Source organism: Lepidochelys kempii, chromosome 4, assembly GCF_965140285.1.
Source record: "Lepidochelys kempii isolate rLepKem1 chromosome 4, rLepKem1.hap1, whole genome shotgun sequence".
NCBI classification, from domain to species: Eukaryota; Metazoa; Chordata; order Testudines; family Cheloniidae; genus Lepidochelys; species Lepidochelys kempii.
Window position 1 is genome coordinate 28,520,757 of NC_136383.1, and position 23,024 is coordinate 28,543,780.

At 43.5% G+C, this 23,024-nt stretch overlaps 2 protein-coding genes across 3 annotated transcripts in view; both read right to left on the minus strand.

Annotated features, from left to right (window-relative positions):
• The window catches only part of SLC9B2 (solute carrier family 9 member B2), a 32,228-nt gene extending 23,502 nt beyond the window's left edge, over positions 1-8,726 (minus strand). The window contains exons 1-2 of the mRNA XM_073340818.2: positions 8,708-8,726; positions 5,771-5,829 (exon numbers count right to left, since the gene is read on the minus strand). The gene's annotated coding sequence lies outside the window, so the exon portion shown is untranslated. The remainder of the gene's footprint in view (positions 1-5,770; positions 5,830-8,707) is intronic.
• BDH2 (3-hydroxybutyrate dehydrogenase 2) lies at positions 3,226-22,397 on the minus strand. Of its 2 annotated transcripts, XM_073340820.2 has the most exons (11): positions 22,202-22,397; positions 19,998-20,083; positions 19,205-19,284; positions 17,053-17,131; positions 14,373-14,469; positions 13,494-13,602; positions 10,342-10,402; positions 8,708-8,821; positions 5,771-5,829; positions 4,806-4,898; positions 3,226-3,429 (listed from the first exon to the last, which is right to left on the minus strand). In XM_073340820.2, the coding sequence occupies exons 2-11, from the start codon at positions 20,026-20,028 to the stop codon at positions 3,376-3,378; spliced, it is 777 nt and encodes a 258-aa protein (XP_073196921.1). In that variant the 5' UTR covers positions 20,029-20,083; positions 22,202-22,397; the 3' UTR covers positions 3,226-3,375. The 2 variants fall into 2 exon arrangements, with proteins under 2 accessions (XP_073196921.1, XP_073196922.1); XM_073340821.2 differs by lacking the exon at positions 19,998-20,083 and having other exon boundaries at positions 22,202-22,391.
• Positions 22,398-23,024: the final 627 nt, after the last annotated feature.

Sequence of the window (23,024 nt, forward strand, 5' to 3'; positions counted from 1 at the left end):
GAGACTGGCTAGCAGACCCTCACCTCCACTCGGTGTGACGGAGTGAGACACAGGAGTTCTGTGACTGTCTCAAAATCACACAGCAAATTAGGTGTCAAACGGCTGGGAAGCTCAGCTAGATTTTAAAAAGAAAATAGGTTACAACCGGGCTGTTCGTCACTCTCATGGAAAAATTAAGGCAGGTCATGCATTTTCTGTCACCCTTGACTTTTGCTTAAATCAAGTTTTCCATGGAAAGCGTCTGTGGAACACGGAACATTCCGACTAGTCAATTTTGGGTCTAAACTTCTGGGTTTTCTGTTCTGATGAAAAGTCAAAATTTTCCATGGGGGGAAAATGTCTGCATAGCTCCATAAAAATATAAACATAGCTCAGGTTTAAGTGATGAATTTTGGAACAGGCATGCATCCATGTAAGCCTAGAAAACTTCAGATTTCATAATATATTTCATATTGGTGGTGACTATCTTATCTGTGAAAGATACTTCTAGCAAAGACAAGGGACTGGGACTTGGACTATCTGGATACAATTCCAAGTTCTGCCACCAGGTTCTCATATGACCACTCTCTCTACCTCAGTTCATCATTGGTCAAATGGGGATACTACTACTTCTCTACCGCACAGGAGTGCTTCCAGGATAAATTCATTAATATGCAGCTGGTTTCAGCTACTACAACACCAGGTGGCCTAAGGACATTGACTGAGAACTCCAAGAGTTCAATGACCTCTGCATTTGTCAACAGAAAAAAAAAAAAACCACACACACGAAACTTAGATTTTTTATTTTCAGATTGGGCAACATGAGCTTCCACAATGCTGAGCTAAAACAGGAAGCTCACTCCTCTTCTCACACATTATGCCATGACCGCTATCACAGCACAAGGACTTCGGCCTTGATGATAAATTCATAAACGGTTGAAACACTGTTTTGCCATACTGAATTTGCAACAGTTGGGTTCAGATCAGTGAAGTCTAACCCAGTCACTTTGGTCTAGGTTGGTTTTTTGCCCTAATTTTAACCAGTCCCCCTTAAGAGGTCTTTTTAATTGGAGACTGGAGGAAGATCTGTCAAAACCCCACTTCATCTGTACGCTATATCCACACAAGCCAATGGGGTTGTTTTGTGTCAAATATTTCAAATATCTGCTGTGCAGAAGATCAACCATGATTATAGAAAGTATAAACCTCCTGTCCCCCACCTGCCTACTAAGCATTACCTATTTTCCAATTAGATCGAAGATCAAATAGTATATTACCGCAGTATGTCCCTTTGGCAGCCATTCCTATCTTAATGCAGGTATGACTCCATGCGTATAAATCCCTTCCCACCAAATTCCCAGTCAAAATACCTGGTTTTTGAGACAGTGATCTTTACGCACTGCCAGCTGGCACCATGCAGGGGAACTATCTGAGTCTTAATGACTAAGGAACCTAACCTTAAAATTTAAGGGGAAAAATATCAAGTGAATTTAGTGCTTATAAGAGATGCCACTTCAACATACTGAATTCCTCTAACTTTAATTGGACCTGCACATTGCTCAGCACCTTTCAAAAATCAGGTCTCTTATTTTGGTGCATGAGTAAAGATTAAAAGGAGACGTAGGCAATCATCACATCCACATACCAACACCCTCCCCCCATAGATTTGTATCGGTGCATAGCCATGCTTTCTGGAGATTCCTTTTCAAACCTTTGCAGCAGCAATTTTTCTTTAATAATTACAGAGCAATTATTTCTTAAGCAGCCACATTTATAGGCATTCATAGCTGAAATAGTGTAATGGCAGGGTCGATTTTTTTTACTTCGATTGTAAGCTCTTTGGGGCGGAGAGTATCTTTTTGTTCTGTGTTTGTACAGCACGTAGCACAATGGGGTCCTGGTCCATAATTAGTGCTCCTACGTGCTTCCCCCCCCCACAAATCATAATAAATAATAACTCAGCTACAATGGAATGAGTGTCATTTTTGCAATGTGACTGAACTGGCTGTTTTTAGTAGTATTTTACCATGCATTCCACTGGCCTTTCATAATCAAGGAAGTTTCATGCCAGTAGGTTCAAGCACGAGAAAACCTAATTTTGGCATAACATCCATTTTTTACCCTTGACAATATCTCCATGATCAGTGGCAGAATCAATTAATTCAACCTTTAGTCCTTGTACAACTAACTCACTGTGTTCAGTAAATTGTAAAAGCAAATTTACTGCACTGAGTTTCTTGTGGTTTTTCTTCCTAAAGCGATTAACACAAAGTTCTGCCATTGCATAGTAACATGGGTGTTTTGTTGAGGGCCAGCAGGGGATAGGATACAGGGAAGGTATAGAATGCTCTACCGTGGGTAGTAACGCAGCCAAGCCTGTTTTTTGGAAACTAAGCCATGGCAGTAATGAAACAGTTCTTCTCTTTGCTGCTAACATCAACTAGCTCACTTGGGTTCCAGTAACACATATTTAATGTAATTAGTGGAGAAAATGTTTTACTGATGGCAAAATCATATCATGAGTCTGTATACTAACACACCACAGGACCCTTGTCTTTTAACACTGCTTCAGGTTCATTCCCATCATTTCTGCTACATGTAAAGTTTGTCCCACAGCCTTTTAAGGTATTTGGAATACATTTACTTTTCCTCTCTAATGTCTCAGGAACTATGAGCTGCTTTCTAGCAGCTCTTAGGGTTGTACAACATGTTATTAATGATGGTGAACAGGAAAAGGGAATAGATTTAAATCTTTGGAAAATGAGAGATGGGTTCTAGCATTTGATTTGCAAGAATTAATATGCCATTGCAAGAAATAAGAGCCCATTACCCCCAGAAACACTTTGGTCTGCATTTCATGTAGTTCAGACTTTTAAATCTGCATATTCCCACGGACTCTGCTTTGGGCTGCTGTTGCACAGTTCAGGTCCAGCTCAGCAGGCTCAAATGCAGCCTTTTCCCATTTCCTCCATTGCCCAAGGCTACTAGGAAATCCAAACAAGAATGTTTCACTTCCAAATGAGACAGATGCCAAGAGTAAGTGGCATCTAACTCTTTCCATTGAGACTCACATATTGTTCTACATATAATATTGTTGGCACACCTTAAACATCCAATTGCTGTTCTTCGTGTAGTTGAGCTTCCACAAAAAACAAAGTTGAATGATGCGTGCTTTATTGCTACTGTGTAAAGTATGCAAAAGAAAATCAGACAAAGTAATTTAGAAAAAGAGGTACTGCATGGCTGTGCAAATACACTGACTTTTATTTGAAGGTCAATCATTTTAGTCATTAAAATGGTGCAAATTATATTAACAGAGAAATGTGATAATCTCTTCATTATTTGCCTTTTGTACTATGAATTTCCATTGAAAACTTCAGATGAAAGTTTTGTAAGTCACAAGCTCCAGCCTCCATCAATGATAAGCTCATTGCCAGTCATGTAGGCAGACTGAAATCATAAGAGGAAGAGTAACTATCATTTATTACTAATAAACAGAGGAAAAGGCTAACAATTATTGCAGTTAATTTAACAAAAACATTTCCTCTATCTACAAACAGTCCTTTAATCTCCACAAATACAACAGTGGCTCTGAAAATTTCAAAGGATTTAGAACCTTAAAAACTAAAAGCTTTTAGCCACCACAGTGGGCAGTTGCAAAGTAACAAATCATTATCACGCGGCTTTAGGAATTCTGACTCTTACAGATGGTTGGCACAAATGTGTCATGGAGGGACCACATGAATGCTCAGAAGGTGGAGTTATGACATTTGGCCTGCAGCCATATCACTTGGCACTGAGAAATCATTAATTCTCATAGGCTAAGCAGGGTCTGACCTGGTTAGTAAGTTAGAGGAGAGATCTACAAGAAAAACCCAGATGGTGGAAGAAGTGGTGTTGCTGGTTGAGTAGGAGGTGCTCTTTCCTCTGGATCAATACCAAACCATATTGAGTTCAGATCGAATACTTAAGTCCTGACCACATATGGGCAAATATCCTATTAATAATAAGTTCTACCAATAATATCAGACTGATAGGATTAGTCTCGTGTGGCCAATATGAACCTTTAGAAAGTGACAATTGATAGAAATATTGGGACCCAAACACTTTCCTCAAGCGATTCTGTGGGACTCAGAAAGATTGTCCTAACTACTGGGTAATTTCCATGGCATCTAGTCCTATTACGTGTGCTGTTAAACTAGTGTTGGTGCTATTTGTGGCCAGGTTTGGGTCCACTATGTGGCCTGTGCCACTACTATATCCTCTGGAGGTAGCCTCTCTAGACAGGGGAGGGTTTGTAGTGCAGATATTTGTAGCAGAACGACATGTTCCTGCATCTTCATTTTACACCATCACTTGCTGGTGACTTTGATTGTTTTGAGGATGATTATGGCCCCAAAGCTATAATTATTATTTGTCCGTCCCTGAGAGATCTAACTGTCTCACCCAAACATTTTGTTGTTGCGTACTGTATTCAGGTTACAGATCCACTGACTCTACTGTATTGAAGGTGCACTTGTGGGGGCAATGGGAAAGGACTCCATACCTCCCAGAACTGTGCTGTGCACAGCCAGTTTGTTCAGAATTCATGCAAGGTCCAGAATATGGTCCTCCGTAAATAATGACTTAACCTTCACTTTCATGGCCCGGAATTAGTTCACTGTTTGTATCCTGGGCTAGACTCAAAGTATGTCAGTCTTCTATTACTGCAGTAATCTGCCTCCAACGCTGTGTAAGGGCCTGCAAAATAGCCTCCCTCTACTGAGAAGCCACAAGATGGGGTGGGATTCTGTGGGTCACAACAGATTTTGTTGTACAGTACTTACTTCATCAGAGGCCAGATATACAAAGATGTGGGCCACTTCTTCAGCAGTAGCCATCCTACCAGTCTTCTGTCTAGCCAGAAAGTCTTTCAGGGCCTAGAGATACCAGAACATTTCATGCTTCACCGCTACACACTGAAATATGTAGCCAGGATGACTTTGTGCTACATTAAAAAGCTATGTGGTCAGATGGCCACAACCTCATAACATGATTACTGTGCAGATAGTACATATGATGCCCAAAGAAAACACTGGCCGGGTGACTTAGGGTACATCTTCACAGGGATAAAAAGCCTGAGTCAGCTGACAGAGGTTCACAGGGCTTGGGCTCCGGGGTTGAAACACTGCTGTACAGACTTTTGGGCTTGGGCTAGAGTCTCAGCTCCAGGACACTGTGAGCCCGTCGTCTGACCTGGACCAGCTATGGCTGTGGGTCTTTTATCCCTGTGCAGACAATACCATTAGTGGTCTAAGCTTCAGAGTTGCAACACACCTCAGGACCCTGGAACCAGAGGTTTAAATTCCAGTAAGGTCGACTCAGCCGTTTCTGCTTCTGCAGCAGACAGAATTCTGTGCAGAGGTCTTGCAGATGAGAACCTAAGAACTCAGCTAAGTGTTTGCCAAAATCTTCCTCTTCTTCACTGTTGTGTAGTTTACTGCACATCAGTTTGTTGCTGCCATATGCCCAAGAAGTGGTTGTATTGTACTGGCGCTGTAGACCTAGTATATGACTGTAAAATATTTGGGAAGGCCACAGGATGAAATGCACTGTGGTTTTCTTTAGCATAGTGTCATGGAAGGACCTGCTGATGCCACTCTGGGCACCAGGTGACCAAGCAGCCAAAGCACAATCACTGCTGTTGCTAGTCTTGAATGCTGAGATTTAGGCAGAAATGCTATTCAATTTTTCCCAAATTCTTTAACATAATTTATATTTGTGCATGAACACAGCTAAGTAGCCTGCTTACCTGTTCTGGGTGAGGCCTGGCTTGGATTCTCTCCCGTAGAGATGGAGTGTCAACAGTTCCTAAGCAATGTTCAAAATTTAAAATAAATACTCCACTGCACCGAACATGAGCAGTCATGACAAAGGACTTCATCACCGTTAATCCTATTATTTATATACTGCTATGGCTGTATATGACTTCATAACAAGATTGGGATAAAGTTTTCAAAAGAGTCTAAAAGATTCAGGACTCCAAATCCCACTAACTTTCAATGAGAGAGGGACTCTTGAGTGGCTGAGAGTCATTTCTGAAAATGGAACTTACTAGCCTAAGTCACAGAAGTGCTTTTGAAAAAATGTTACCCACAGCTAGCAAAGAAATGAGCAACATCCGTTCCGCAGTGTGTTTACAGTCTAAGCATATGAATGGAAATAGCAAAATGTTAAAACTGCCTCACTATTCCAGATAGTGACAAAGAGAATCTTTATACTGATAGTAATCTACGCAAGAGGACACAAGATGATTTATTACCATCAAGTATTTTTCTGGCAGCTCACTTTCTTAAGCAATTTTACTGTGCTGATCATCACCAGGGATAGGTGATGCAGCTTTGTTTGATGCCACTGAACGTTCACAAATGAGAATACAAATCAATAGTTCAAAAAGAGATTGCGGCATTCTCTTGGCTTAGAGAGATACTATCGTCGTACAACGTGGACTTCTAGTTACCGATCCCAGAGTATCCTCCCATTCCATTGCAGTGACTAGGCACCTATGCGGAGAAACATCAGCACAAGACATGGGGTTTCACTTTGAACGGGGGGGGGGGGGGTTGTTTAAGGTGACCACTATCTTGAGATTAGCTTTTAATTGCAAAGAGTTTCGGAAATGGTCCTTGATTTGTGTAGTATTTTATTTCTCCCCAATGTTGTTGTGAGTGGGGAGGAATGGAATTCAGTGGGAAATCAGTGTTGTGATGAAGTAGCCAGGCAATACTTGAGAACTCTCTGAGAACACCTTCAACCTTTATATTCTAGGCATGTGCTTCATCTCTAGTCAGAGATGATTCTTGGCTTGTGCAAGCGGTTGTATAGATATAAATTCTTAATTCTGCCAGGTTTCAAACACTCCCCATTGAGATCTTCTGCAGCAGCAGGACTAGCTTTCTCCCTTGGCATTAGCAAAGAAATTAGTTTTTGCTCAGCTTCTCATGTAACGCTGACAGACCCTGGTTGTTGGCAGGCAGGATCTAACCTGGGGCCTCTGGAGCTTAGTGCATGAGTCTCTACTACATGAGCTAAAAGCCAGCTGGCTGTTAGCTAAGGCTGTAGAGCAGATTCATTTTATCTCTCTCTCTCTCTCTCTCTAAGGGGTCTCAGTGCCACTAGATGGGACAGAACACCACACCCAGGAGGTGAGTGGGTTATACTCTCACTTACATAATTCAGGTGTTCTTTGATGTGGGTTTGTTGCTCAGCTTTAATGGGCCTCTGTTCCACACAGGCACAGAGAGGAAAACATTCCACAGAATTACCAGTGCTTTGATTTCGCCAATTAAAAATAATTTTAAGGGGGAAGCAGTCCTCCAAGATTGCCTCATTCCTCCTTTCTGTTGTCCCTCTCCCCCAAAATACCACTCCCATCCCATTATGCAGTCCTATCCCCTGTGTCAAGGAGGAAGGATGAAGCACCTTCTTGAATCTGTGTTGGTTTCTTCAGTTGGCTATACAAGCACTTTCGACCAATGTAAGGTGCTCCTTCCACACCAAGGACTGAACATGCTGCCTCTCCTAGGCTCTAGTAAGTGTCTTATCTGTTTGTTAATTGTTAAAAGGTGATGCTGGTGGGATGTGAAGAACCATGCACAATTCATGGTGTGCAAAGAGTTCTGCAGGTTTTCTGATTTCTCACCCAGAGTTTCACCCAAAGTCCTATATGAACAAACCCCCAAAGCTCAACAGGAAACTCAGATGAAACCGCGAAGTTTATGCCTGTTTTCAAGTTGAAAAGACATTTAGTTTTGCATGGCTGCAGTGGAAACCCCAAACTGGCCTAAGGTCACTCAAAACAGTACCAGTATTTTACAAATCGTTTGTGAACCTTTGGGGGACTTACTTACACAGGCCCTGAACACCTACAACTCCAAGGAAAGTGAGAGGGAACTGCTGATGCTCATCACCTATTAAAATCAGGCCTTTTGTCTGATTTTGCCAGTTTGGGGTTTAATGAAACCCCACTGAAAATTACTATTAAAATATATATTTGCAGCTCTAGTTTTGATGCTTTAAAAATAAAAAGCAGGTTAGATTTTGTAGGTGTGCATGGACATGCCTGTGGTATGTGTCCTTTTGGATGCCGCTGCCATACTAACTTCACTACACTCTCACCAGGCATGCAAGCCCCACCTCACTGGCTTTTACATCACCCAGACCTAGTCACATCCAATTTTGTCTCACGATAGCAAGACATCAGGAATGAGGCAATCATACTTTCAGCATTCCTAATCAGCTACCGAAAGCACCATTTCCCCCTTCGTCCCCCAATCTGGTTCTCTAAGTTGGGACTTTCATGTCCAAATAACAACTGGTATAATACACCATCAAGATACTCTGGGGATATGTAGGTGTGCTATTATAGGCCACAGAGATTGGAATGCTATAAAAGTAGCAATTCTTAATTTTACATTTCAGGAAATGCCAGAAGATGCTGGAAAACAGAACTCAGCTAAGTGTTTAACTCAGCTTAAATGTGGTTTCTCCCTTGACTGCTGATGCCTTCAGCAGCTGTTTGCAGGTGGTTGGGCTGTTTTCAAGTTTCATTTTCTATCAACAACCTCAAACTAAATCTGGAGCATTAAATAGGCCAGGTGGTGTGTAGTTTTGAGCTGACGCTAAAGACAAACCTGAGTTTTTTCAGTGTCAGCTCTAAGTTTACAAAATGTTGCCAGGACGTACTTACCCGGACATATGCAGTTGCATCTGATGCCTTGTTCAATGAAGTCAGCAGCTACGGACTTGGTTAGACCAATAACTGCTGCCTTTGAAGTGCTATAGACACATCGGTTTACAACTCCTGAAAGAAGAGGTTAGTGTTAGGGTAACATGAAAATAAAAATCACACTAAAAACCAAAGAAAATGGTTACATTCCCATATGGATCTGCTTTTGGGCTCTAGCATTTTCTGGGCGGCATCTCCTTGAGCAGAGGATGAATGACAAGCTGGCTAGAGTGCTGACTGCAAGACAAAGGAATCTGCATGAGTAGAGTGCCATTCGAGAACCAGGATACAGCAGCGTACTGACCAACAGCACTGAATGAAAATGTCTGAGGGAAGTAGCCTCGGAAGTTTATTTTAAAAATTGCATGAAGATTTATAAAGGAAAGGGAATGATCTGCCCCTCACACACAGAGCTCTTGTTGGGTAGCCCTTATGCAGTTGGTACTAAGGAAGCAGTGAAAAACAAGAAAAATTATATAATGTGTTATGGTACCATTAAATAAGGCAAAAAATTGCATCATTCCCCACCCCTCCCGCCCCATCTTGTGCATATTCATTGTGATATGATCTTTAATCACATGACCACATATGGTTTTTTCCACAGTACCGCTACCTCATTCACGGCACAGTGGATAGTGCTCACTGGGTGGGCAGCTATTCACAATTCCTTTTATCCTGATCATTCAGATCTGTGGCCCCATGCCTTAATTACTGCATACCATGCAAACCTGCACTGAACACAGAATTATTAATTTACTCATGGGCTTTCCTATGGTGCTCTCATTGTAGCAACTTAGCTCTTTACGAAGATTAATCAATATTTCTTTGTACAAAACCCCAGCAAGGTGGTATCATCATCTCCATTTTACATATGAGGAACTAAGGCACAGAGGTTAAAGCCAAACTGTCTAAAGTGTCACTTAAATTTTGGGTGCCCACTTGGAGATGCCTAGGGCCTGGTTTTGCAGAGTACTTGGCATTTTATAGCACATCCTATGTTCAGAGCAGAGCTCCCCTGGACCTCAGTTGCAGTTGTGAGTGCTTAGCACTTCTGCAAATCAAGTGTCAAGTTGGATACCCATAAAATGAGCAACCCACAGTGGCTACCTGCGCCCAGCATCACACAGGAATTCTGTGACAGACACCGGGTAGAATCCAGCTCTCCATGGTAGCACTCAGCTTCCTAAACCACAGAAGAATCCCTTTGCTTCCTACAGTCCTCTCCCTCATTCACTACAACCTTCAACTTCTGCAACAAAGGAGGCAGGGGCCCTACAGACAGCAGCCTCCTTTGCTTGCACAGCCCTGTTTCATCCCCAGACCACTGTCCATTCTGTTCACTGAATGAGGTGGGAGTCCTGTGAGGAAAAACTGTATGTGATCACGTCATTAAAGGCTACATCATAATGCTTATGCACAAAGGGGTCAAAAGGAGCTTACACTTCTGTATTCAGTCCCATCCCTCCTAAAATAGGTGCTTTCAAATTTGGACTAACAAAATATTATTCCACAGGTTCAGAATGTCAACCTTGGACACGACCTAGGAATATTGCAGGCATGTATATGGCAAAACAATCCTCTAGGAAGTCTGTTACCTTTAATGCTGGATGCCACAGAAGACATGTTGATAATGTTTCCAGATTTCTGTGCAAGCATCTGCAAAACAACCCACAACCACCATCAAGCCATTCAAACAAAAGCTGTTCTGCCCTATATATATTCTGCCACCATTCCTCACAGTAAGTGGTATTTTCTTCCACAAGCAATTTCTCAGATTTGCAGGTCAAAATACTATCCCAAAGGACGGTGTTTGGCTCCTGCTTCACAGCTTTGAATTAGTAACCCAGTCAGATCAGTCTTAACCATGTTACATTTTGAGCTCTCTCATTTTCATCAATCGTAATACCCACTTTTTATTATGTACTCCCGTAGCACCTCCCTACAAACAATGAATTAAACCTCAGAACCCTCCTTTGAGCTAGGTATGTATTTTAGAGATGGAGAAACAAAGGATCAGTGACGGCAAAAGTCAAATACAAAATCTGTACCAGAGCAGAGCTAGAAACAGAATCCACTTTCCCTGATTCACAATTAACACTAGAGCATCCTCCCTCTCCTGAGCTTCATCTCACTAGAGAATTCTTGGTTATTACACTGCAGTGACCTCTCTGCCAATCAGAGTGGGGGAATGCTGTACAGTTACTGACACAACTGTACCCTTTTCACAACTAAAATGGCTCAGGGCAATTAGTAGCCACAACATAGGGATCTGCATAATGGATGGGTCTTTCTCCTATGGAATAGCTTTGATAAAAGCTGGGATCTAACTAGATGAAGACGCTTTCAAGCGAGGCAGTTATCTCCTAAGAAAATGACACACCTGGGACAATAAAAGCTTCTCCAGTAGCAAGATTCACCAGGCTAGGGGCCCATTCAAAACTTGATGAAAAAGAATAAAAACAAAAGTTCAGTATATTGCATTTCAATACATCTAATGAGGTTCGAAATTAGACGAAGGACGGTCTTATAGTAAAGCATTGGACTGGGACTCGGGAGAGCTGCGTCCAATTCCTGGCTCTGCTACAGACTTACTGTGGGACCTTGGGCACATCATTTAATCTCTCTGTGCCTCTTCCCCCCTCTATCAAATGGGGATCATTATAAATCCTTTCTCCCACCCTTTGTCAATTTAGCCCATTAACTCTATGGGATAAAGACTGTCTCTTATTACTTGTATGTTCAATGCCTAGCAAAATGGAGACCCGAACCTTGCTTAGGGTCTGTAGATGCTACTGTCATAAGTTATATTCATGAGTGATATCCATGATAATGAAGATATTTGAAACAAAACATACTCTTTCTGATTCTGAAAGAGGAGGAGAAGCAAATTTTGGAAGGCGATCCAGGTTCTGCACCACTCTTTCAGATGATTTGAGCACAGAGCAGGATAGGAGGGGATTCTGTTTCTCACCTATTCTCTCCACAAGGCTGAGGCTACTTCCAGGAGCTCCACTATCTTCTCTGAAGAGACTGGAAGCTGCTGAGCCCTGTGGGACTGATGCCAGCTCCACTCCCCAGTTTCAAGGAACAGGGCTTTATGTGTTTTTAAAAATGGAGGGTGAGGCTGGGGATACGGAAAACACTCCCGCTGCTTGCTGGGCTCCCAGATTTTTCTCCCAGTCAGTTGTCAGGAAAGGTGAATTTTCTGGGACCTTTCCTGTTCCAGTTTGCATGGTGGGGAAGAAAAAGGCAGGAGAGCCTTAGAAACTGATCACTGCTGGTTCTGCTCATCCCTGGGTAGTTATTTACTTCCTTACTATTGCACTGGGTAAATTTAATACAATTGTTTCCATTTGAAACATTTAGTTCAGTAAGCTATTGTATACTATAAATCCACATACATGCAGCAGGGCATGTGCTTCTCAGCCAAAACACTCCCCCTGCTACAAACATGTTCAAGCATTCACCTACACTTTGTACCCCAGCATATTCAAGGGGTGGGTATATTCATTGCACCTTGTAGCGAGCTATTGCTTGTATAATCCTACAGAATTCTAACCACTGCCCTCTGATTCACTGCTGCCTTCATAACTCCCTTGCCAGGTGCCCAACAAGGACATGACTACCATAGCTTCTCAATCCACTCATTTCTCAATTCTTCTCTCTCTCCACCCCAACCCTTCTTGTTCTTGGGGAAGTTTTAGCCCCACCCCAGTGAATATTCCACTCAGCTATATCTGTTATTTTGTGGGTAAATTGGCATGTGCACCCAGGGGATAGGTAGGGGAGGGAAAGGCGGAACCTAGACAGAATAAGGAGATTTCTTCCCCAATGCCGCTTCAGAGCACCAGACTCAGGTGGTGTTTGCCAGTTAGAGCGAGTCTCTCCCTAAGTCAAGTAATATGCAACAATTTTAAAAACAATTATTTTGGGGAAGGGTGCCCAACTTGAGATGCCTTAAAGGCACCTGATTTTCATCCACCCTCTGACCATCATGTCCTTTTAGGCATCCCCCATTGGGCACCCCAAGAACTGAGGCACCCCAAATCAAGTAGGCCACTGTAATTAGCACAATACTCTCTGGAACTGAGGGTCTGAGGAAAGCAGGGATTGGAATTGTATCATAACCACCGGAGGGTTGCATCCTGTTCACTTTGGTGACAGCCATCCTTCCCTGTAAACACCTTAGCCTGTGGCCCAGAACGTGGTGGTTATGTGACAAACAGGAAGTATCCTCAAGCTATGGTATAATGGTACAGGTGAGTTGTTTATCTAATGGGAGGGGTACTCCCCTATTGAAGTAGTGTGTTGTCGATGATATTGAACAGCTCTGCAAGATAGCTTCCTGTTGTGGATGTGGGGCAGAAGTCACACAATTACATCTGAATCTTTACAAATATTTTTGCAGAAACAGTGTAGCCTTATTGTCCGCGTCCATGTTGTAGAGTATTGCTTTCCCATGCGGCCTCTTACTGCACTGCATTTGAAAATGATTCTAAATACAAATTGTACAGTGTAAAAAACTTGAATTAACCCTCTCCATATGCTAGTCTGAAAGGTTAGACTCTGAACCAGGACTGAATTAAAGCAGTCCTAGGCACAAATATGATATGAGGGCCCTCCGTGGCCACACCCCCCATATTTTCACCCACCATCACGCTCTGATAGTGCCTATGACTGAATACTGCCCAGCTTGAAACACACCCAATGTCTTTTACACTAAAGAGCATTGCAGACAGAGCCTTACCTTGGGAAGGAATGCCTTGATCATTAGATACATGCTGCGAACGTTGAGGTTCATTGTGAAGTTCCAGTCTGTCTCCTCACATTCCAGAATGGTTCCATGATGGACAAAACTGGATTAAGTGCACGAAAAGCAATGGATTATTTCCTGTGCCTTTTCTGTATAATTTATATAATTTTTTCTCGTGCTCCTCTGGAGTAACTACCCCTCCAATCAAGCAAGGTTGGACAAGACTCTTCAGAGGTTATAATGCACATACAGCTTGCACAAGTTTCCTGTACCTGGTATATGTAGTTCAAGACAGTCACAATAAGCCACCATATGCATACATAAAGATTTGGTAATAGGCAGAACTAGTAATAAAAAAGGGTGTCACTGAAATCATCCATCAAAATTATTGGTCAAAAATTGACATTTGAAAAATTTCAGTGAGTGCTATAGTACTGTATAAAGATATTTTTATTTAGATTTATCTTTTCCAAGTTAAAAAACAATGTATGATGTGAGCTCTCCAGTCTGGAGAAGATAATGCCTTTATCACCAATATATCCAACGTAGTGATGATGAAGGGTGCCCAAAAGAAAGCCCTGGAAGCTGAAGGCCTCTCTCTGCAAAACAGGAAGAGCACAGACAACGTTGCACTCTCCCCCCACTGGTCTGCCACTAGCAGTGAGAAGGTAATTCAGTCTCCAGAGCCATTGAGTCTGTGGCTTGTCTACTTAGCTCACGCTCAAAAAGGCCAGTTGTGATGGAGGATTTTGTTATGTAGACACCAGAAAAGCCTTTGTGGAAAGGAGAGGATAGACATAAAATCAAACAAAATGCCTTTGGGGAATAAACACTGGAAGGAGAAGGGAGTTTAAAACAATAGGCTCTAGTTACCCTGCAACATTGCAGAGGACATCAATCCTTTCAATCTCCTTGGCCAGATTTTCTATTTGTTTTTTGCTGGTGACATCCAGCAACCGCGTTTCAATGCCTATAAAAACAAAATGGTTTTACTGTTAAAAATTAATAGCCTGATTTTCAGAGGCGCTGAGCGTCTGCAGTTCCCCACTGATGTCAGTGGGAGTTCACAGGTACTGAGCAGTTCTGAATATCAGACCATAACATGGGTACCCTTGGGTAATATGGCCTTTTACCCCCACCACCCCAAAGCTCCACTGTTTCGTTAAATTGTCCCAATACTGAATTGCTATCATAAGAAGAGCACGGAGTGCTATTCAAGAGCCAAGAGGGGAGTCAGAAAAGACCACTGATGTTATTGTAAGAGAAGAACCACCACATGAGCAGGTGTCTTCTCAGAAGTGGAGCTAATGCCAATCCACTCCCATTTCACAGAAACTCAGCCCACTAAAGCACTCATCACCGTACTGAATTACGACCATTACACGACCACAACAAACTCTCATTGACCAATTGCAGCCACAGCTCAGGTCACAGTTACCTAATAATCATTGTGGGTGTCACCTAGACTCCAGATCACAGCACATGTGGTATTTTATTTGGAACCAAGAGGACTACGAGTCAGGCTTGTACAACTCATTAATGAGAAATACGTGACTTGTGTAAGTCATTAGTCATCTTGTTACCTGGACGGGGTGAATCATAACTATGCTAAATGGGATAGTGGGAAGCACATAAGTTTGATGGTCAAAGCCCTCGGGGCATGCACACAGTGTGGGAATATTGGCTAGTTTTAAAATGTATGCAATGTGACGTTGATGTCTTCGGAATAAGCCTACCAATATTTATAAACAAAAAATGTTTATTTTGGAAAAAATATTAATCCACCTTCCGAGCTGTTTAAAGAGGCTGCTTGTGGCCCTTTCCTGTGTGATTTAACTTTCTCTCTCACATCCACAGGCAAACACAGTTGATTCCAAAATGGAGATTGCTCTGACCCCCTTCTAAACACTTTAGAGTAGAGCCAGCCCCACTGTAACATAGTTACCATAAGATAGAAAGCATAAAATGCCATCTGCTGGCAGAAATGCAAACAGCAAAAAAATGAAATCCTAAATTCACAACTGATCTCCAGAAAGGCATACCAGAGCCTACACACTATTCCAGCACCCTCATGCAAACAACTCCCATTAAATCACCATGATTCGTTTCCTGTGCACTGTGATGAAAATACATTATTTTGTGGTTTTATCATCCACACCTATGTACACAGAGTTTAATAGCTACTGTGATGTTAGCCTGGTTGAGTGGAAAAATGCTAATGAAAGATCATAAATCATTCTCCACTGGAAAAACCTGCACGTCTTGAAGCCAAACGGACAAGTTCATGTACATGTTCTAACACACCTCTGGTAATTTCTCTAGGAAATATGTTAGCAAGAAAGCTAACTTCTCCCTGGCAGGCTGACTAACAGTAGTGTCGTCTCTTCTGTATTAAGTTGAAAGTCTGACATATTCTAATTCCAGTCCTCAAAGGAAGAGTTGGGATTTAACAAGTCATGTGTCTGAAGTTCCTTTTCCCAAGACTTAGAGGGGTAGGGACTGCATAGAACTTTGATTCCACCTCCCGGTGTTCCTGCCAGCACAACTCTGTCTGATGTGTCAGAGAGTAAAAAACCCTACTGAGTTTGAGAAGTCATGAAGTTCTTAGAGGATCAATTGGAAATTCCCCAGAATGCCGTGAGTCACCTAGAGGCTGTTTGCAGTGAATCTGGCTAAGATATTGTTATTCGGCCTTCTCAGTGTCAGGAATGTATGTAAGGATCAGAGATCACTTTTATTCACTAAGTTAATTTGGAAGTATTTTTGTTCTGTTTCATTGTGTATACAGGATTGATTTCACCCATAGTTTTTATGTTAGACATAAAAATAAACTTGTGTTAACGATTTCCCTGCCTTGTGTCTAACTAAGGAACAATGAGGTGAGTTTGTGACCATGAGTAGCTGATACATACGAGTATGTATCAGCAGGGAGAGAACTCTTAGTCCTGAGCATTTATGCAAATATAATAGGGGGTGATTTAGTGACAGTGTAATTCACATTTAAAAGATATACCAATTCACACTAGTGAACAACTACGATGCCATTAGTGCCATTAATTGGTCAAACTGAAATGCAGAGCACTAAATCTGATTCTTATGTAGCTAATGAAGTACGTTCTATAGCTCAAATGATAGAATTTTGTGATTTTAGCACTAACATCCCAAAGCTCAAGTCCCATGACTGAAACAAGAGGTAATTAGATTTGTCAGTCAGCCCAATGGCCAGGACAAGTCAGTGAAACAGATGCTATCGTAAGGAGCGGCAGCAGTTAACAGCTTCACTAGTGCCTAGTAAAATCAGATGGATGGGGTTACCCCATGTACCTAGTATATTCTTTTTGAAATGCTGAAGTTTCAGTGGAAAACTTGCATTCCTACACCAAGCCTCCACATTCTGCTGCAGCAGGGAAAAGACCAGATGCAACACGAAGGAGTAACTGACATTATTAGTTTCTACTGCCTTTAGAATTCTGTATTGTCCTCCAATGAAATTTCTACAAGCAGCTTACAAAATACAAGAGAGTTGGACTTAAGTCGGTTGTAAAGCATTTACCTGAATACCCCTCCAGTTCTTGCAGCTTGGGCTCACTGATGTCGGTAGCAATGACCTTTGCTCCTTCTTTTGCAAAAGCCTGAACACCACAAGCAAAAGGAACCATTACCATTTAGATATTTTAGGTTTTACCAATAATCAAGGCTGCCTTCTCCTCTCACTTCCTTCTTGGACTGAAAAAGGAGCTGGCTGAAGGCAGCCAGTCTCTTGCTTTTCTTTTTGTGCATAAACAAATTCCGTGCATCTACACCTGGCTACCTAGCCAAACACCCGGGTTCCAGCAGAGCGTACACAGGAGAAGGGGGAACAGAACGTACGATTTGGGTTTATCCCCCAAAGCAGGAATCTGTAATTAAAGCACTGGGTCCCATTACTTAACCCAGTTGAAGGAACAGATATACACAAGAGTGTGATTGATCCATTGGTCTCAAGTAAGGGCAGCACCTGTACTGGACAGTAGGTTCCAAACGTGGAGGGGCTGATCCTAAGGTGCTGAAAATCAATGCAGCACTAAAGACTTCAGTGGAGCTATGCCAATTTACAACCGCTGGGGACCTGGCCCACAGTTGATAGAAAGTGAGTGCTTTTGTATAGTGCTTCACATCCAAATAATTGAAGAGTGCACTACATAAAGAAACAACTTATTAATGGTTCTGCTCACTACATTCAACAGAATCAGGTAGCTATTCCTGAGAGATACCCCTTAATACTAGGGACCCTCATCATCACCTACGTGATGTCTATTGGGAGAAAACTACTTGTTCTGCTCCTCAGAGTGCGTTGTTGACAAGCGATTGCTATACAACAGACTTACCTGCTGATCACAGAAGCAAGAAGCTCTCAGAGACAGACACACTACCCCCAGTAAGTGGCAGTAATGCAGTTTCTGAGCGTACCTATCGTCAACTATGGTGTATCTTTAGGAGATCAGGCATGCCAACTCCCATCTGTAGCTTATTGCATATTTACAAAAACAATTATTAGGAAAAGGAATCTGTTTTGCAAATTAGCTATTCCCAGTGAAAGGGTATTTTAACGCAAGTGACAGGATTAGCAGTCCCCTGGCAAAGCCTGTGAAAATCAAGGTTTGTGACGACTAGGTATCGTTCATTGCCTGTCTCATGCTAGCTTTCCTAGTCCCTCTCCGTAATTTAGTACGGGCAAAGTCATCTGTGGAGAGTAGAGCTGATCAAAAGTAGAGAAAAATCACAGAAATTTCAGAAAAAAAATCCATAAATGTTTTTCATTTTGCTTTTCAGAATGGTTTGGACTTTTTGTTTTCTCAATTCTCCACTGGATTTTTATTAAATGAAAATGTTCAGGGTTTGGAAAAACATCTCAATGTGACCAAGCTGAGCAATCAAAAACTACCAATAGAGCAACAGACTAAATCTTTCCATTTAAAGTTTGCCAAAAAAAATTCAAAAGCTTTAGATGGTCTCCGAAAAAAGAGTCTTTAAAAAAATCCAAGGCCAAACGTTACAGAAATAGGTCAGGCAGAAGTTTTTGATCTTGCTCTTGTGAACGGCTTGGCATCTGCACATTCCCTTCATCTCCCACAGATCAACGAATGACATTCGGAACCAACTGGGATTGAGTTAAATGAATTAACAAGGTACACGAGGGGCCACCACATTCCACCTGGTGCTGTTGCCACAGGGATCCTTCAGACAATCTACTAATTGTCTGACCTCCAAGCTGATACAACAGGAAACCCTGGGACATCACCTTCCCAAAACAAAGCAGCTGAGATATTTGATGAAGGTCACTGATGGCATAGCCGCCTTCCCGAGAAGCAGCAGCTGCAGCTCTCTTCAAAGCAGGAAGCAACTCATGGCTAGATGCCAACACCGGTATGTCCAGCCAACCCAGCTGTGAAGATCTTCGGGGAAGGCTATTTATAGAGCACCAGGGAATTTTGACAATGTGACTCTTGAATGAATTTTTCCAGAATGGAAGCAAGGCTCTCATGGTGTACCAGTAACATTTTTTTCATGTGCTTTTCATGGAAAAGTTGAAGGACTTAGCTTTTAATTTAATTTCCAGTTTGATAAAAGACAGCTCAGTATAGGTATCATTGAGCTAATCAAAACAGCAAAGCTAGCAAGGAACTAAGAGGGGGGAAAAGAAGAATGAAGCTTTCCAGACTTACTATAGCAGCTGCTCGTCCAATCCCTTGTGCGGCTGCAGACAGCAATATTACCTTCCCATCAAGCCGACCCATGCTGCCCCCTGCAGGTATTTAAACATGTTCTGTGGCATCTCTCAAAAGGAAAAGGCGTTAATACCAGCTCCAGGGAATCAAAAACAGATGCAGTCTATAACTGAACAGGTGACTTGGAGCATCTATCACTAGAGAGAACTGGAAAGTATCTTGTTCTTCCCACAAGAGAAGAAAAGTTTTCAGTATGGCTGTGTCATACATTGGCTTATAAAATGAGAACTTTTAAAGCAAAAGCTTTAAAACAGGACTTGCCTCAACCCTGTAGGCAGACTGGAGTCTCCAGTGCCCCTTAGCAGAGTGTGACATCATCAACAAAATGCCTGATGGGCTACCACACTGAGCAATTGGACACTGTACAACAAATATAGGCATCACCAAACAGGATGTGCAATCAGTCTGAGCTGTGGACTGTTTCTCAAGAGACCAAGGATCTGAGATCAGAGTTGAAAACTGAGGGAGAATTATCATGCCAGACCTCCTGGTTATCTCAGCCATGGCTTTATTTTAGAGGTGTCCCTTCAATAAAGGGAAACTATAATATGTCACAGACATTTTGTCATTAGTTAATATCAGCAGGACAAATTCAGGGTGGGATTTTTAAAGATGCCTAAGTGATTTGGATGCCCCGTATCCATTAGAATTTAATAGGAATTAGGAGTCCAAATCCCCTTGGTGGGTTTGAAAGTCTCAACCTTAAAGTTGATATGAATAATATACATACTTTTGAGAAGCGAGATGAAGTGAGTCTGCATGCCTGGACTTCAGGATAGTATCAAATTAATCTGAAATGCAGAGTTTTCAGCACTTCTGTAGGAAGTGACATGTTTTAGGGAGTTGTAGGATATTTTAATTGAAATAAATCTATCAGAGGTTAAAGTGAATTTTAATGCTTATTACAAGCAGTAAGCGTACTTATGACCAGCCAGCGTGGGTGGGACGTGTGTGTGCAAGCTCCCCGATGTCCTGGGACTCTTTGCAGTTCTGGGAAGACTTACCAGTTATACCAAGTTGGTGGCTTTTATAAATTCCAGGTTTCCAAGGCCAGAAGGGATCATTTTGATCATGTAGCCTGACCTCTTGCATAACACAGGCCATAGAACTTCCCCAGAACAATTCCTAGCTCATAGGCCGAGTGAAGCAAGTCTGTCTACAGAGGTGTAATGGGATATCTTTTGAAAACCACAACTGATCAATTTGAAAATTGCAGGGAATGTTCTAGGTATCAATGGGCAGAACACTATTGAATTGTGGTGAGAATCCAAAAACCAGAAAAGCCTGATTTCCACTGATTTCACAGATAGCCCATTTGGTGCTGCAGGCAAAGCTCTCTAGTGCCCTCTGTACTGCCTATACAGATAACAGACGGCAGCTTCCTAGAAGGTCACGGGATTCCTTGCTTACACAAAACAGAGCTGCACCCAGCCAGGCCCCTGGGCAGTGCTGGGGTCCTAAAAAGAGAAGTCCCAGAACTCATGGAGGTACTGGCCATGCACACCGGGAGGCAGGGGCAAAATCTCCTCCCATTTCAGTGTTACCAGTTCAGCAATTTTGTCACTCAGTCCAGCAACGTTTTAGGTCTGCTTGAGATTTTTCAAGCTTTTCCTCAACAAGTCACTAAACTGTGAGCCTTAATCAAACCTGGTGACATCCTGGTGACGTTTGCTACATCTATTGACAACATTTCTAAACTGGCAAGTGAGAGCTATGAGGGGGAGGGGAGGATGCCAAGGGGGACTGAGGGTTAAGCAAGGGGAGGACAGAGGATATATTGCAGGTTAGCAGTAGGGGGAAGGGAAGGAATCTATTTGGGCTAAGAGCTGGGGGCAGAAAAGGGGAGATATTGGAGTCTGGGGCATGAGGATATTGGGACTGAGGGCAGGGGGATATTGGTTGTCAGGGGAGAATAAGTGGCTTTGTAATTGGTGGGGAGAGAGTGATCAGGGACTCATGATCAGCCAGAAGAGCGGGAGCGAAGGGGGCCTGGACAGCAGGCCCTTGTGCTCTGTGTGGGGAGACTAGAGGGTCCCTGCTCCCTTGCAGGGAGCTAAGTAGCTTCTGTGGGTGTAGCTCTGGGCAGCTCCCGACTGCTGGCCCCAGAGAGCTCAGCTGTGGGATGTTTCTCCAGGATGTGCAGAACAGCCCCAAATCCGGGCTTCCTGTATCTGGAGATGCAGATACTGTTGTGAGGGAGGGGTATGAGCAGAGGGAGCGATGGTGGCTGAGCCAGGTCCAGACTCTGGAGGGTCCCCTTTGGCCCTGGCTCCCTGCCCTGGAAGGAGAGAGGGCTGCTGGGTAACCAAGCTGCCATCACTCCTTCTGGAATGGGCCCAGAGGCAGCATGAGGAGACGGTGCCTCTGCCACCCAGTATGGACCATCATCTCTCCCTCCAGAGCAGGGAGCCGAGCTCCGGCCCCGGCTCTAGGTTCCAGAAGGAGAGAGGGTGGCTCAGGAACCCGAAGCGTTGGAACACTGCCCCAGCTCCTCCAAAAATGTCCCCGCAGGTCGTCCTGGAGCGTCCCGGAACGACCCACGCCCTGCCTCTGGCTCCCTCCCACTCCGCCAGCCCCCACCATACTTCCCACTCCCGCTAAAAAGGAGCTGGAGAAGGCACAGAGCTCGGCCGGCAGGAGCAATGAAGCCTGCAGCCCTGCCACTAACGCGGCAGCTTGGCAGACGATATGCTCGTTAGGAACGACACGGATCGTGTCCGCTCCGTTTGCTTTTGATTTAGGTCAGATTTTACACCGTGTCTCCCGCTCTCAAGGCTTCGCGCACTCCGACAGCTGCCCATTTCCCACCACGACAGCAGGCAAGCATATAAAGGCACAAATCAGTTTCTCAGCCTCGTCGCCACGGCTTTCCGGGCTGCTATTCCTGGCGACACTAACAGGAGGAAACGTGCGAGGCTGAATAAAGCCACCCACCTCAGGATCGCCACAGAGATCAGGCTTCAGGCTCTCCCGACCCGTGTGGCGGAGCAAAGTACGGGCTTTCAGTGTGAACGCTGGGCGCTATCCTTCCGCGGGGGAGCTGCTGGCCAAGACAAGGCCGTTCCCCGCCGGAAAATTCAGATGCTGCCATCTAGCGAGGCTGGGGATACAAAAGCAGGTCTTGTCGCTCAAGAGAAGTGAAGTTTGTCAGCTTGCCCGGGCAACGACTCTGACCAAAAAACCCAACCCAAACCCAACAGTGACTGAGCCGGTTTCCCCCCAGTAATTTGTACGGACTGTATTTCAGTCAGCAGAACCCCAGAGAGAAAAGAATACACAATGCACCGGCGATGACATTTTGCTGATGGAGCAACAGGAGGAGTCGCAGAGGATGCTGCATGGATTCCAGAAGAGCCAGCAAACACAATGGCGAGCCCGGCTGGGATGGCAGGAGGCACAACCGCGGGTGTTTCGGGAAGGAACAGTTCCAGGTACAGCAGCAGTTAATACAGAACGTGACAAGTCCTGCCTCCGGGAAAGAGAAGCTGGGGGCGGCGAGGGCTGGGACTCGGTGGAATGGGCTCTGGGGATGATCCTGTTGCCGGCACCCAGTGCCGAGAGGCTGAACAACAGCTCAAGTTGGCTCGTTACCCGGTGTGCTGCACCCAATAATCACAACGGGGTGGAGAAGCAGAAAAGTTTATTTGCAGCTGCAAAAAGGTACAGGGAGAATAAAATCTCAAATCCTGCACAACAGAGCAGGAAGTTACACAGGCTTTTATACATCCTTTTTCCCAGCATACTTATCCAATAGCAA